The sequence below is a fragment of the Galeopterus variegatus genome, unplaced genomic scaffold (assembly GCF_000696425.1).
Source record: "Galeopterus variegatus unplaced genomic scaffold, G_variegatus-3.0.2 Scaffold4221, whole genome shotgun sequence".
Lineage (NCBI taxonomy): Eukaryota > Metazoa > Chordata > Mammalia > Dermoptera > Cynocephalidae > Galeopterus > Galeopterus variegatus.
In genome coordinates, this window is record NW_007730332.1 from 49,973 (window position 1) to 65,684 (window position 15,712).

Consider the following 15,712-nt stretch of genomic DNA (forward strand, 5'->3'; position numbering starts at 1 on the left):
GCGCGCAGTCCCCACCACGCTCCCTCACCGCCCGAGCACACCCGCGCCTCCGCCCGCTCCGGCCCCGCACGGGCCCCAGACGCGGCAGACGGCGGCCGGGCCAAGGGTGCCGTTTTCCTTCTACTCCGTCAGCAAAAGGAAGAGCAAACAAAGGCCAAGCCTCTCCCAACTGTCCGAAGTGCAGAAGAAACGCTGAAGAAGGGTCGCCCCGCCCGGCTCCGCCTGCGGCCGCCATTTTGTACCGCTCGAGAAGAAGCGGCCAGGGACGGCGGCCATTTTAGAGCACTCCACTCGGCGGCAGCGGTGGCGGTGACGGCGGCGGCGTCTCCACTCACCTTCACCGAGAACTCAGCAGCTGCCACCGCAGCTGCCTCCTCAGGATCCGGTCGTCGGGGACAGGGAAAGGTGGGGGAAGGGGAACGGAAAACAAAAAAAGGGGAGGGAAGGGGGAGGAAGGAGTCGGGGACGGCTCGAAACTCTCAGCTCAGAGGAGTCGCTGCTGCAGCCACCACCCAGTACCCGCTGCCACCTCCATAGAGCTCCGACTCGCTGCTGGCACTAAGGCGTGTCTGATGCCGAACTTATCACTCTGGGCCAGTCGAACCCACCAAGGCCGCCCTGAATGGCTCCAGCGTTACCCAATCAGCAGTCTGGCTGCCGTCCGCCACCAATCCGCGCCCGGCGGCGGGGAGGGGCCACCGGGCCAAGCTCGGTTGCGGCGCAGCCACGCCGCAGTGCGCAAAGCCATATTCGCGAAGGCTCTGGGGCCCAGCCGGTGGCGTAAGGGCAACTGAGCTCTGTGGGTATGCGGGCCGCTTGCGTAAAGTGGGAGAGTCCTTTTGAGGCTGCGTTGGTGTGGCTGCCTCATCTTCCTGCACAGTCTCTTTGTTCCCTGGGTTCGCAGCCCGTGCTCGAGGTGTACAAGCCTCTCTTCCTCTACCTCGTTTCCTTACCGGGAATATGGGAAGGAAATTCGCCCTTCTCCGGCCTTACCCGACTCCTGCCGGTGGCGTGTCAGAGCACTGATTTTCCTGGCGCCCCCGAGGAGGTGTGATTGTCCTTGGCGGATCCGGCCTCTCCGGGACGGGCTGCAGGGTTGAGGCTGGGCGCCCCCAGGCGCTGCGCCGGGAATCACTACCTGTCCGGCTTCCGCAGGCTTAGCGGGAGGGAACCCGGAGAGTGGGGTTGAGGAGACAAGACGTGCACCCCAGTGCGAATAGAAAGCTTCATCCAGCTCCTTATTGCACCCCCTGCAGAGTGAATTTGAAAAGGATAACAGGAAGGGGTTTATTGTCTTTCTTTGTATCTCGCACAAGAAGCAGCTTTCCCAAAAGGAATGTCCGGTCAGCGGTCATCAAGGAATACCCAGAATATGCCAGACTTCTTTGGAAGAAGTGTTTGCAGAGCGCTCGCGTTTGGAGGACATTAAAGTGCTAGCTCCTGTTTTATTTTTTGTTTCTTTTTGAAAGCACGTTAAAGATTGTCAGCTGTGTATTTTCATTTTTTGTAAGGTCCACCATAAGAAATAGGATTAGGCTTTTCAAAGTCAGCAGGTTGAACTATTTATACTTCCCAGGTAATATTTTAAAGGATGGGTACCGTGTTCCATGGTTTGCGACATTTTAACTATACAAAAATGGAGTCATGTTTCCATATGCTTAAATAAACAACACAAATGTCCCTATCTCCATTTTGAACATATACTTCTTGATAGTGTATAATAAAAAGGTAGCGCGCGCGCGCGCGTGTGTGTGTTAACATGCGCGACTTTTAAAGAAAGTGTCAAAGGCCAGGATTTTCAAAGACCCCAATTTACGTTTGACTTGTCAAAACAGCTCTTGATGTTGAAAGCACCTAGTCAACGCAATTTCCAGGAAAGTTACACAGTTTTTCCCAGGACATTTAAATCTGGGATAATAGAAGGGTGTGCTGTGGTTCTGAAGGTTTCTAACACAATTTCAGCATCTTTACATCTTTGCCATAGGATAGGTTGATGATTCCCCCACCTTATTACTACAATTATTGCTATTAAATTAATTTCAGTTGAAGTTTAAGAACTACTAAAGATCTTCACTCTTAGAGTTAGTTGCATGTCTTAAAAAAAGAAGAGGAAACTATTTTTGGGAAAGGTGCAAATTTTGTTTCAAATACAGTAGGTTTCACACCAATTTCAGGACCCTTCTAGCTTCAAGGTAACAGCAGAATAATATTTCTTTATAATTTCTGTAAGGCTTAGCAGTTTGCAAAAATGTAGTCATGTGTGTGATATTTTTACATAACTGGTTTATATTTTTTTCTTATTTACTTACTTTTTTTTTGTGGCTGGCCGGTGTGGGGATCTGAATCCTTATACCTTGGTGTTATAACACCTCTCCAATGAACTGAGATGACCCGCTAGCCCTGTGTTTCTCATGTCTGATAATGAACACATTAGCCTGATAGGAAGAATAGTGTTCAAAAACACGATTCTAGTCTAGACCTCAAAGAGAATATTCACCTAGCTCTAAAACCTGGATATTTTTATAATAATTAAAAATAAAAAATAAAAATCTCAATAATTAAAAACAAAACTGAATCTTTTATTTAATTTTTGCTAATTGTGAAACCCTCTGCTATGGGTTTTTGCAGGTATGAGTGTATGTGAGAAACTGGGCTGGGAAGGATTAACCCAAAGTAGAAAAAGTAAAAATATGAATAAACTTTCTCAATTTGGAAATGGTTCCATCACATCATGTGTATATGAGAATTCAAGTCATTGTCTGGAATTTAACTTTTAGTTTATAGAAAGTTGATTTTTTTTGTGTGGCTGGGGATCCAAACCCTTGACCTTAGTGTTATCAGCACCATGCTCTAACCAACTGTCGGGCCCTGAATTTTAAATATACCCACTTCAACCTGGTAGTTTTACACTTCTATTTTGTCAGTTTTCTCTAAGGCTGAAAAACAGAGTTTTGTTCACTCATTTATTTTCTCAATATTTTAACTAGGTATGTCAAATGCTGGTTATTATTCTAGCACATAATACTCCTGGAGTATCTGCTATCCTCTGTGCTTAAGGATTCCCTAATCATACATCTCTAGCTCAGATCTTTCACTTTAAATCCAATTCTGAATTTCCAACAGCCTATTGATCAGAGATGCAAACTTGGAGCCATATGTAGTTTGGGCCACACAGTAGTTTTAAACATTTAAATTAGTTGACATTCAAGTATTTGGAGATTATACATACAAATCCAGGTTTCCATCTTTTCATGAAGTCTTGAAATATGGCAATACTAGACGTGAAATTCCCACAGGGCAACATTCAAGTGTAGCCGAGTAGCAACTACTTCCTGTAGATGTTTTCTCTTCATTTCTCCACAGTTAAATCTGATTCAATTCACTCATTTATGTTCCTTTCTGGCCTCTATATCCATTTTGCTTATTTGAGTTGTTTGTTCAAATCTGGCAAATTCAGTATGTAATTTTGGGCAAGTTATTTAATTGCTCTTTTCTTCAGTTTCTGAATCTGTAATATTGGAATGAAAATATATAGAGTTGTTGTAAAGATTAAATGAGATAATGTATATAAAGGACATAGCATAGGCCCTGACATAGTACTTCATGTTAGTTATATTATCAATAATATTGATTAACCAGCTGTTTGACAACCACTTTAGTGTTGATAAGTATCCCACTATTCTATGCTAGAAGCTTGACTACATTTTCTTTCCTTTTGATTGAGTTTAATATCCAATCAGTTTCTGAGTTCTGGTGTTACTACTCTCTAAATGTTCTTTGCATTCATCTTCTTCCCTACAACATCATTGCATGCATGCTAATCCAATAAATTAAATCTTAGTAAATTATTTTCCTGAATTATTGAAAAATTCTAGTTGGTCTTCTACAGTACTTTCCCTCTAGTCTGTATACTTTAGTCTTCTTTTAAATGTTTTTCCCCCCAACAATTTATCATTACCATGTTTAAGAATCTTAGCACTTTGCTATTTTCATCAGTGCATCTCAATCTTGGCTGCACATTAGAATCATCTGGAGACCTTTTAAATATCTCAGTGTCCAGATTGCATCCAAGACCAGATAAATCTGAATCTCTGGGAGTTGGATCCAGCCATCAGTAGCTTTTAAAGCTCTCCAGATGATTCCAACGTGCAGTCAAGGTTTGAGAACTACTGTGGCAAGTCAGACCATTATAGAAAATTACATTTACAGCTGCAGAAAACCACAAGAAAAGGAAACTGGGTTCTAGAAAAGATGAGACTTTCTCCAGGTAGGAAAACAGGCATTAGAACCTAGGGATCCCAATTTTTTTTTTTTGCCTGGTTTTCAAGCCCTTCATGATCTGGCCCTACCCTACCTCTTCCATTGGCCTTATTTTTCACCACTCCCAGACACCCAATCTTCTCTCATGGAGCCAGTTAGGCTGGTATTGCTGCCCCTAACAATTCACTCCTACTAATGCTCAATTGCTTGCAATTTTGAGGCCACCCTCATTTATCTCCTCTACCAACTCATTCCTGAAGCACAGACATGAGTATACAAGTGCCCTACTGAAAAACCTCAGTAGCTCTCCCCTAACAGAATAACATCCAAACTATTTAGTTTGGCATAAAAAGCCCTTTGCAATCTGGCTTCAGATGACTTACTATTCCTAGGTACATCTCTCCATTCCTACAGTTATCACTAACCAAGTTCTATAGTACTCAAATTTTGTTCCATTACAACACCAGTGTTCTATATCATATGACTAAAATTTGGTGGTCTTTGTCCACATGGCAGAAAAAAATAAAACTAGTGAATTAATATATTAATGGCTAGGCAAGGAGCTTGGGTGTAATCTTTCTTTTCAAGGAGCTCACAATTTAGACAAAGAAAAGATAAATACACCAATTACATTAAAGGGCAGATAAGGGTAGAATCAATTCTAAACTGAACAAACAAACAAAAATGCTATAAGGTTTCATAAAGGGAATAATAGGAGATGAGACTGTGGCCATCCTTTCTTGAGTGCCAGAATGATGATTTGGTCCTTGAATATACAGGCAAAGAAAGTTCTTGAGCTGATCACAACTCTGATCAGTTTTAGTTTAAAGCTGATCAGTTTTAATGGATCAGAGTGCTGTTTTAGGGAAATTAATCTTGTAGCTTGTGTAGAATGGTTTGAAAGGCAAACCTGGAGGTAGTGAGATCACTAATATACACTGCATCATTATTATTTATTTTTAATTTTTTGGCTGGTATGGGGATCTGAACCCTTGACCTTGGTGTAATCAACACTGCACTCTGTATTATTTTTGTGGGGCTTTTATCTCCGTTCCAAAATCATAAGGTTCTTGAGATTAGATACAATAGAAAGTTCTTTTTTTATTTCTAGCTGGCTAAGAAAAAATTTAAAATCACAAACAGGTGTTGGATATTGTCAAATGCTTTTTCTGCATCTATTGAGATGGTTATATGTTTTAGCCTTCATATATTTTGTTAATGTAATAAATTGCATTGATTTTCAAAATTTTTTTTTTTCCTTTTTTTTTTGTCTTTTTTCGTGTCCGGCAATGGATCGCAACCCTCAGTGTCACACCCGTACCGGACCAGGACCGGCAACGGGATCGCAACCATTGGTGCCACGCCCGCACCTCGCTCAGCCAGTGAGCGGGAACCGGTCTGTATGTGGGATCCGAACCCTCGGCGGGAGGGCCACCGCGCTCCCCAGCAGCGCACTGTAGCAGTGCGCCACCGGGCCGGCCCTGATTTTCAAATTTTAAATCAACATTGTACTCTTGAAATAAAATTACTTGGTCATGATGTATTTTTCCATTTTATATATTACTGGATTTTGTTTGTCTATATTTTGGTTAGGAGATTTGAGTTTTTGTGTATTAGGGATATTACCTTATATTTCTTTCTTGTGATGTACTTATTTGGTTTTACTATCAAGGTTATTCTGGTTTTACTTAATGAACTTGGAAGGGTTGGTGTAAGATTGGTACTGTTTCTTTCTTAAATGTTTGGAAAAATCAACTGATAAGGCCATCTGGGCCTGGAATTTTCTTTGTGGGTAAGTTTTTTTTTTTTTTTCCTTTTTGTCTTTTTTCGTGACTGGTAACGGGATCGCAACCCTCGCTGTTGCGCCCGCACTGCACTCAACCAGTGAGCGGACCGGTCTCTATATGGGATCTGAACCCTCGGCGGGAGTGCTGCTGCAGTCCCAAGTGCCACACTCTACTGAGTGCGCCACCGGGCTGGCCCATTTTTGTGGGTAAGTTTTAAGCTATGAATTTAATTTATTACATAGTATAGAGTATTCATATTTTTTATTTGCCCGTGTGTCAGTTTTGCTATGTTGTGTTTTTTAAATTAACTTGTCTGTTTTGCTTAATTTTTCTGCCTTCTACTCTCTGTGTTTTTAATTTGCTGTTACTTTTCTAGTTTCCCGAGCTGAATGCTTAGATAGCTGATTTTCAGCCTTTGTTATTTTCTAATATATGCATACGAAGCGTTTTGCTTAATTTTTCTGCCTTCTACTCTCTGTGTTTTTAATTTGCTGTTACTTTTCTAGTTTCCCAAGCTGAATGCTTAGATAGCTGATTTTCAGCCTTTGTTATTTTCTAATATATGCATACGAAGCTATAAGTTTCCCTCTAAACACTGTTTTAGTTGCATTTTACAAGTTTTAATAATGTATTTTATCTTTTTGTTCGAAATATTTTCTGATTTCCATTTTGATTTATTTTTTGACCCTTAGGTTATTTATAAATTTATTTCAATTTATTATTATTTTTTTTTACTTTGTGTGCCTGTCTCTATATTTTCTGCTTAATATGAGTATCTTCCAGTTAAATAACCTCTTCTGCAGTATCTAATCTGCTGTTCAACCCATCTCTTTAGTGCTTAACATCTGTAGTTGTATTTTTGTGTGTGAGAAATTACATTTGATCCCTTTAAAAATAATTTTATGGTGACAGTTCCATTTTGTCATGCATTTTCTTGAACATATTACAATCATTCTAGGTCTGAGTCCAATAACTGAAATATCTACATCATTTGTGAGTCTGTTTCTATAGTTTGTTTTTTCTCTAGATCCTCAGTCATTTGATATTATCTCCTGGTATGCTTTATAATTTTTTGTTAAGTGCTGGATATTGTATACGAAAAGTCATAAGGGTGTTGATGATGCTATACTCCCCTGGAGAAGATTTAATTTTTCTTTTTTGGCCAGTAATTAGACTAAGGGCAGATTACTTTGACTCAGTCAGGAATTGAGATGATTCAAGGTGGCTTTATGTAGGCTGGTTAATTTCTAGTTTCCCCGTCAGGCATCTCATGAAAGTCTAGTGTGTAGGCAGGGGTACTCCTCTTTTGTGAGCATCATATTTTCATGTTTTTCTTATATTTGTAGCCAGTTAGCACCTGTTTTCTTCTTGATTTCTTAGCTTATCATTCATGTATGGCTTAGGATTCAGCAAATGCTTCAAGAGCAAAAGCTACACAGAAATTTGGTCTTATTTTTCTGAGGCTCTCTTTTCTGTAGGATCTTGGTATCTTAAGTCATAACTCCTTTGATATCCCTGAGTTTCAACCTTTGTATTCCCTGCACTGTGGGATTTCCAAATGCTCAAGTTCATTGCTTACACCTCAGCCTCTGTTACCCATGAAGTGAATTGGAAAATGCCCTTATGGGAAACAGTAGCAGAGAAAGTCTAGCTCACTTCAATGTGTGCTTCTCATGTCTCCAGGATCTTGGATCCCTAAGTCCTAATTTTTGCTCTTTAATGACTTCAAATAGTACCTCACCTCCCAGGTTTTATAATTCTTCTTGGCAGGCAGATTGGTTTGATGCAACCTACTCTGTCATAGTTTGACTGATCTTTAATTTTCTTAATGAGAGTTTCTTATTTGTAGAACTCAGAATATTTACTGGTGTGAGCACTGACTAGATGGTTCAATATGGTTAGCAAAAGGCTAATGTGCTGCTGTGGGCTGGGTTCAGTAGAAGCTCACACAGAGACTTTGGAGTGCAATATTTTTATTAAGGATCAGCACCTGTGAAAGGAAGGGGAAGGAAGTGAGATTGGAAAGAGGGAGAATCTGAACTTAGATGCAGGCCTGATAAGGAACTCTGGAATGAATACTGACTGTTGCAGTTGTCTTGGGTTAGGCAGAAATGGCCAGGCATTTACACCACTGCTTTGCTCAGTCACCAGATGTAGGAAGCCTCAGTAAGGTCATGACCTCAATCATGCTTCTCTGCAACCCATGCATACGCTGAAGGAGCTGACAGTTTGTGGCTGTCATCTGCCTGTACTTCCCAGAGCCAGGCAGCAAATCCTGTTTCAAAGGGGGATCTTGGTGACACATCTTTTATCTCTAGCACAAATAGTGACAAGAGAGCACAGGGATCATTTAAAGGGGAGGATCATGTGATGCCTTCAAGGAAAATCTGTGGAGGTTGAGTACAAGAATAGGGTGATACAGGAATAGGGCAATCGGTTTCTCTCTCATGCTATATCAATAGAACGAGCATAATTATTATTGGTTTTATTATTATGCACTCTTCTTAACATGGTTCTTACTATCCTGTTATCACTTTTACTATGAAATTATGGAGAGCAGTCAGAATTATTTGTAAGAAGGAGTTGGCGAATCAATAAAAAACCAATGAAAGAAGTGGAGATAGAGATAGACAGACAGATAGAGGACTAATTAGTTAATTAAGTGATGTAAACTATTGGCTAATGGCATATCATTATTATTCTTATTATTTTCAGAAACTGACCAGTAAAAGGATCAAAACCCTTGACAATAGTGTTATAACGCCATGCTCTAACTAACTGGCTGGCCCTAAGAACTGACTTCAAATAAACAACCTAATGTTATACTTCAAAGAATTAGAAAAACAAGAACAATCCAATCCTAAAATTAATAGATGGAAAGACCTAATTAAGAACAGAGCAGAACTAAATGAAATAGAGACCAAAAAAAGGATATGAAAGATCAACAAAACAAAAAGTTGGTTTTTGAGAAGATAAACAAAACAGACAAACCATTAGCTAGACTAAAAAAAGAAGAGAGAAGACCCCAATAAAAATCAGAAATGAAAAAGGAGACATTACAACTGATGCCACAGAAATACAAAGAATTATCAGAGACTATTATGAACAACTGTACACCAACAAATTTGAAAACCTGGAGGAAATGGATAAATTTCCGGACACATACAAACTACCAAGACTGAACCAGGAAGAAACAGAAAACCTGAATGGACCCATAATGAACAATGAGATTGAAGCAGTAATCAGCAGTCTCTCAACAAAGAAAAGCTCATGCCTGGATGGCTTCACTGCTGAATTCTACCAAATCTTTAAAGAGGAATTAATACCAATTCTTTTCAAATTATTCCAAAAAATGGAAATAGGCCATTATACCAAACTCATTCTATGAGGCCAACATCACTGATACCAAAACCAGACAAAGATACAACAACAAAAAAAGAAAACTACAGGCCAATATCTTTGATTAACATAAATGCAAAAATCCTCAACAAAATATTAGCAATCAGACTACAGCAGCATATAGAAAAGATTATACACCATGATCAAGTGGGGTTCATTCCAAGGATGCAAGGATGGTTCAATATATGCAAATCAGTAAATGTGATACATCACATCAACAAAATTAAGGACAAAAACCATATGATTATCTCAGTAGATGCAGAAAAAGGATTTGAAAAAATTCAACATCACTCCATGACAAAGATTCTCAACAAATTAGTTATGGAAGAAAAGTATCTCAACACAATAAAAACCATAATGACAAACCCACCACAAACATCATCCTCAATGTGGAAAAGCTGAAAGCTTTTTCCTTAAGAACAGGAATGAGACAATGATGCACCCTCTCACCACTCTTATTTAAGATAGTATTGGAAGTACTAGCCAGAGCAATCAGGCCAGAGAAAGAAATAAAGGGCACCCAAATTGGAAAAGATGAAGTCAAATTGTCCCTGTTTGCAGATGACATTATCCAATATATAGAAAAGTCTAAAGACTCTACCAAAAAACTCTTAGAGCTAATAAACAAATTCAGTAAAGTTGCTGGGTACAAAATTAATATACAAAAATCAGTAGCATTTTAATACTCCAACAACAAACTAGTAGAAAAAGAAATCAAGAAAGCAAGTCCATTTACATTAACTACCAAAAACAAAAAAAAATCTAGGAATAAATTTAATCAAGGAGGTGAAAGATCTCTACCACACAAATGACAAATCACTGCTGAAGGAAATTAAAGAGGACACAAAAAGATGGAAAGATATTCCATACTTATGGATTGGAAGAATTAACATTGTGAAAGTTTCCATACTACCCAAAGTAATCTACAAATCTGACACAATCCCCATGAAAATACCAATGACATTCTTCACAGAAATAGAAAAAACAATTCTAATGTTCATACAGAACAAGAAAAGACCCTGAGTAGCCAATGCAACCCTGAGCAAAAAAAAATAAAGCCAAAGGCATTATACTACCTGAGTTCAAATTATACTACAAAACTATAGTAACCAAAACAGTATGGAACTGGCATAAAAACACATGGACCAATGGAACAGAGTAGAGAACACAGATATCAATCCACATGCTTATAGTCAACTGATCTTTGACAAAGGCACCAAGAACATACATTGGGGAAAGGACAGCCTCTTCAATAAATAATGCTGGGAAAACTAGACACTCATGTGCAGAAGAATGAAACTAGACCAGTGCCTCTTACCATATACCAAAATCAACTCAAAATGGATTAAAGACTTAAATATAAGAACTGAAACTATATAAAAATACTGGAAGAAAACATAGGGAAAACACTTCAGAATGTATGACTGGGCAAGGACTTGATGAATAAGACTTCAAAAGCACAGGCAATGAAAGAAAAAGTAAATAAATAGAATTATAGAAAACTAAAAAGTTTCTGCACAGCAAAGGAAACAATCAACAGAGTGAAAAGACAACCTACTGAATGGGAGAAAATATTTGCAAACTATACATCTGAAAAGGGATTAATATACAGAATATACAAGGAACTCAAACAACTTAACAGTAAAAAGACAAATAACCCAATTAAAAAATAGACAAAGGAGCCAAATAGACATTTCTCAAAGGAAGACATACAAATGGCCAACAGATACATGAAAAAATGCTCAACATCACTAAGCATCAGGGAAATACAAATCTTGAGATATCCTCTGAACCCAGTGAGACTGGCTATTATTATTAAAAGTCATAGAATAATTAATGCTGGTGAGGATGCAGAGAAAGGGGAACCCTCCTACAGTGCTGGTGGGATTGTAAATTAGTGCAGCCATTATGGAAAACAGTATGGAGATTTCTTGAACAACTACAGATAGAACTGCCATACCATCTAGCAGTTCCAATACTGAGTATATACCCAAAGGAATGGTGTTGAAGGGATACCTGCACTCCCATGTTTATCACAGCTCTATTTACCAAGCTATGAAACCAATGTAGATGTCCATTGATGAACAACTGGATAAGAAAATGTGATATATATATATACACAATGGAATATTAGTCTGCCATAAAAAAGAATGAAATACTGCCATTTGCAGCAACATGGATGAGCTTGGAGAAAATTATGTTAAGTGAAATAAGCCAGGCACAGAAAGAGAAATAACACCTGTCCTCACTCATAAGTGGGAGGTAAAATAAATAAATAAAGAAGAAAGAAAAAAGCAATAATCACAAGAATAAACTCTCGAAAGGAGAGAACAGAATTGTGGTTACTAGAGGCAGGAAGTGGGGAGGAATGGGGGGTTAGTGAGAAGTTGGTGAAGGGTCACAAAGAATGATTACACTTTGTAATCCTGAATAATGAGTATACTAATTATCCTGAACTGATTATCACATATTGTACACAGGTATTGATATTTAACTCTGTACTCCACAAATATGTATAACCAATTATGTTTCAATAGAAAAACAAGGAGTATTATTGGAAGGAGCTTTTACACCAAATCTGTAGGAAGCAGCGCCCATCTCCTGCTGCTGGTGCGTAGCCACAGTTCTTTGCTGCTTTGATTATGATGCACCTTTCCTTGTTCATGAGAAAATTGCCTTCCATAGAAATGTATTTGATGATGTGCACAATCAGAAACATTGCCTTGCAGGGGGGATGAGAGAATCTTTAGTTCCTTTGTGAAGTCATGACTTCCCATCCTCCTTGCCCAGATCCCTGCCAGCTTGAAAATCCCAATCACAGCTGGCAGAGGCACTCTGAAAACAATAACAACAGTTATGGAGCCTCCTGTTTGTCAGGCACAGTGCCTGGTGCAGGTGACTTGCAGACAAGTCACAACCAAATGAAGTAGCAAAAGCCACGAAGAATCTAAGAGAGAGTAAAGGGAATGGGGAGGTGGATGTGAAGATCTCTCTCTTCTACAATTTAAGAACTTTCTATTTGCTTGTAGAACTCTAGGCTTAAAAAGTTTTGGGGAGGTGCTAGGTTTGAGCTGTAAAATGTTAATATGAACAGGTGACTATCTTACAGATACTGTTATTAAATACCACTTCATATAACAAAGCTATATTTGTCCCCATTCCAGTGACCTAGGGAAAAAGGACTTCAGAGATACCCAGAATTAAAGAAACAACAATTCCATAAATAAGGTTTTACTCTGTCCTAATTCATGCAGCAGTTTCTCTAGAGAAAAAAGAATTTTTTTTGGATGCTGCCTGTTTATACAGAAGCCTGGGAGGGTAGAGAAGACAGCTGAGGGAGCTGAGCGGTGAAGGCTCTTCCTGCTTGTTATATCATTTTTCCACCAAGCATGTAGTGGGTGTGAGGCACAATGGGACATTAAAAGATGACTGAGATAAGGTCTTGGCTCCCGCCCATCGTATGAGGCACTCCCCACAGCTGGGCAGTAACTCCTTCCTTGAGGGGCACTGGGAGGGGGTCACATCTCTTATCTCTCCCCCAGGTGGTAATAGGAGGGGTGATAGGTGGGGAAAGGAGGCCATGCAAGTGAGTGACAGCATTACCAGGTGGCAGGTCATTGTAGAATTCTATTATCCAGTAATACTGTGTGCTTTGCACAAGCCAAGTTCAAGCGAAAGGAGGAGACAGGGAAAGCCTCGTGGACGAGGTGAAGTTTGAGTTGGCTCTATCAGGATGGGTAGGACAGGCTCCCTGGAGGGTTTGTTGTAGGTGGAGTATGTTTGCAGATAATGGTGATACTGGTTAACGTTTACCTAGATCTTACTCTGTCTGAGCCCCTGTGCTGAGGGCTTCCCCCACATCATTCTAGTTAAGCCTCATAGACGTCATGTGAGGTAGATAGAATTAGCATCCTTATTTATAGAGGGGGAAACTGAGGCTTTGAGAGGTTGAACTTGGAGCACCCAGAGCACCCGAAAATCACTGAGGAACTTTGCAAAACCACCCCACTGGGCTCCACCCTGTTCAAGTTGAAGCTGATCTCTAGAGATAGGGCTCAGCTAGCTGTGGCTTACACAGCTGCTCAGGCGATTCTGATGAACGGAGAGTGTTAAGAAGGTCTCACATAGAGGAGGCTCAGCATGGGCCCCTTTAAACAATTATGAAATATTTTACATATTGGCAGTTGTAAAGGAAAAACTAGGAAATTCCCCTATGTCCAACACCCAGTTTAAGGTGATAAACACTGTTGATAGATTTGGAGTCCCCCAGTTTCATTTCTCTCTCTCCCTCCCCCAGGGAGCCACTATTCTGAATTTTGAGTTTTTCATTTCCATGTGTTTCCTTACAGTTCCTTTCAAAGGCTGACTTCCCATTACCTCCGTGGGAGGGGACGATTTGCCATAAATAACAGAGGCTCTTTAAGATGTGATTTTGAATGTGTGTGTGGGGAGGTGGGCACAATCATGAAGGGACGATGTCATCAGAATCTCTTTGAGAAAGGAAATGTGTCTAATTTGGGAAAGAAAGCCAGACAGTTCTGATACTATGTCCAAATCCCTAGGAATGCCGCCGCAGTTACGGCATTTTTAAATGTTTGTGTATTATCTGCACCCTCAGCTCCCATAACACTCCATAGCGCTCTTGAGAGCGGGGCTTATCCTGTTCATCATCTACCCCCATGTCCTGAACAGTGCCTGCACTCAGTAGGTGCTCAACAGATATTTTCTGAATGAATGAAAGACTCACTGAACCATAAGCTTCTCAAGAGCTGGGAGCTCTTTAAATAATATAGTATAGCAGAGGGGTCAAAAACATGGGTTTTGGGGGCAGCAAACTCGGATTGGGATCTCAATCCTGTCACTTCTGATGTATTATGTATCTTGGGCAGAGTTACTCAACCATTCTAAGCCTCAATTTCTTTGTCTCTGTAAAGTGGAAGCAGCTACCCAATTGTATTGTGATGAGGATTAAATAACACGATGTATGATGAGTGCCTATATTGAATGTAGTAAATGACGCAATGGACATGAAACTTGTTTTGCACAGTGCTTGGCAGGTAGCAAATGCTCGTACTAGCATTAGCTATTAGCTGTGGTCTTCTGTGGGGTTGTTCCTGTGTACCCCTCTTATCTTGGGAGCTGCCCCCCCCCATCCAAATGGCTCCCGAGGGACCTCCCATGTTCCTACATGGCTTTGTTCTCTGGCCACACTTAGCTGTTTCCTTCCAGGAACTTGATCCCTTTTGGGCCAATCAAAATCCTACTGTCTGGCCACAGCTCAGGAGTGGGCACACGAAATAAATTGAACCACTGGATCCCTTTCCCAAGGTTGGTTTTTTAATTTTAATTTTTCTTTAAGACTTGCAACAAGTGCATTAGGGAGTCTGTCTCCCTCTCCCTGTAAAATCCCTCTTTCCTAATAAGGTCACTTTCACAGGTATGAGAGGTTAGGATGACATCATTTTGGGGTACACAATTCAACTCATAACTCTCCCTTGGCATGTTCCTTCTCTGATGCGTGGTACAATGAGCCCAGTTAGGCTGGTTTTGATATTATCATTTCCTGGACTAAATCAAAGTCTCCTCTGTGAGCTGAATCCCAGAACTACATATGCCTCAGGTGCAAAAGCTTTAGCAAGAGTGTCTTTCTTGTTATCTGTATGGCTATCAATAACAGGGGTGAGATTTTTTCAAATGAGATTGGTGGACTGTGGGGCTCATACAGTATCTAATTCTTTTTGAACAACTTTATTGAGATATAATTTATATACCATAAAATTCACCCATTTAAAGGGTACGATTCAATGACCTTTAGTTTATTCACAGTCATGCATCCATCACCACAACCAATGTTGGAATACCTTTATTATCTCAAATAAAAACCCTCACGCCACTTAGTTGTCACCCCTCATCTTCTCATCCCCTTTCCTCTACACCTACCCCTAACTTTAACTCCCAATCTTCCTATCCCCTCTCCTCCAGCCCCGGGCAACCACGAATCCACTTTCTGACTCTATATTTGCCTATCCTGGACAATTCGTAATCATGCAATATGTGGCCTTTTGTGTCTGGCTTCTTAGACTTAGCGTGATGCTTTCAAGGTTCAACCACGCTGCTGCATGTATCAGAACTTCATTCTGTTATGACCGAATGCTGTTACATTATGTGGATATATCGCATTTTGTTTATCCATTCATGTTTAGGTTGTTTCCACTATTGGCTGTTGTGAATAATGCTTCTATGAACATTCATGTATAATAATTGTG

At 40.1% G+C, this 15,712-nt stretch overlaps 1 protein-coding gene across 1 annotated transcript in view; it reads right to left on the reverse strand.

Moving 5' to 3' along the window:
* The window catches only part of EIF4G2 (eukaryotic translation initiation factor 4 gamma, 2), a 25,733-nt gene extending 11,606 nt beyond the window's left edge, over positions 1–14,127 (reverse strand). Inside the window, exons 1-3 of the mRNA XM_008587026.1 lie at positions 14,027–14,127; positions 994–1,250; positions 336–478 (exon numbers count right to left, since the gene is read on the reverse strand). Coding sequence (XP_008585248.1) covers positions 336–478; positions 994–1,250; positions 14,027–14,127 — 501 coding nt within the window. The remainder of the gene's footprint in view (positions 1–335; positions 479–993; positions 1,251–14,026) is intronic.
* Positions 14,128–15,712: the final 1,585 nt, after the last annotated feature.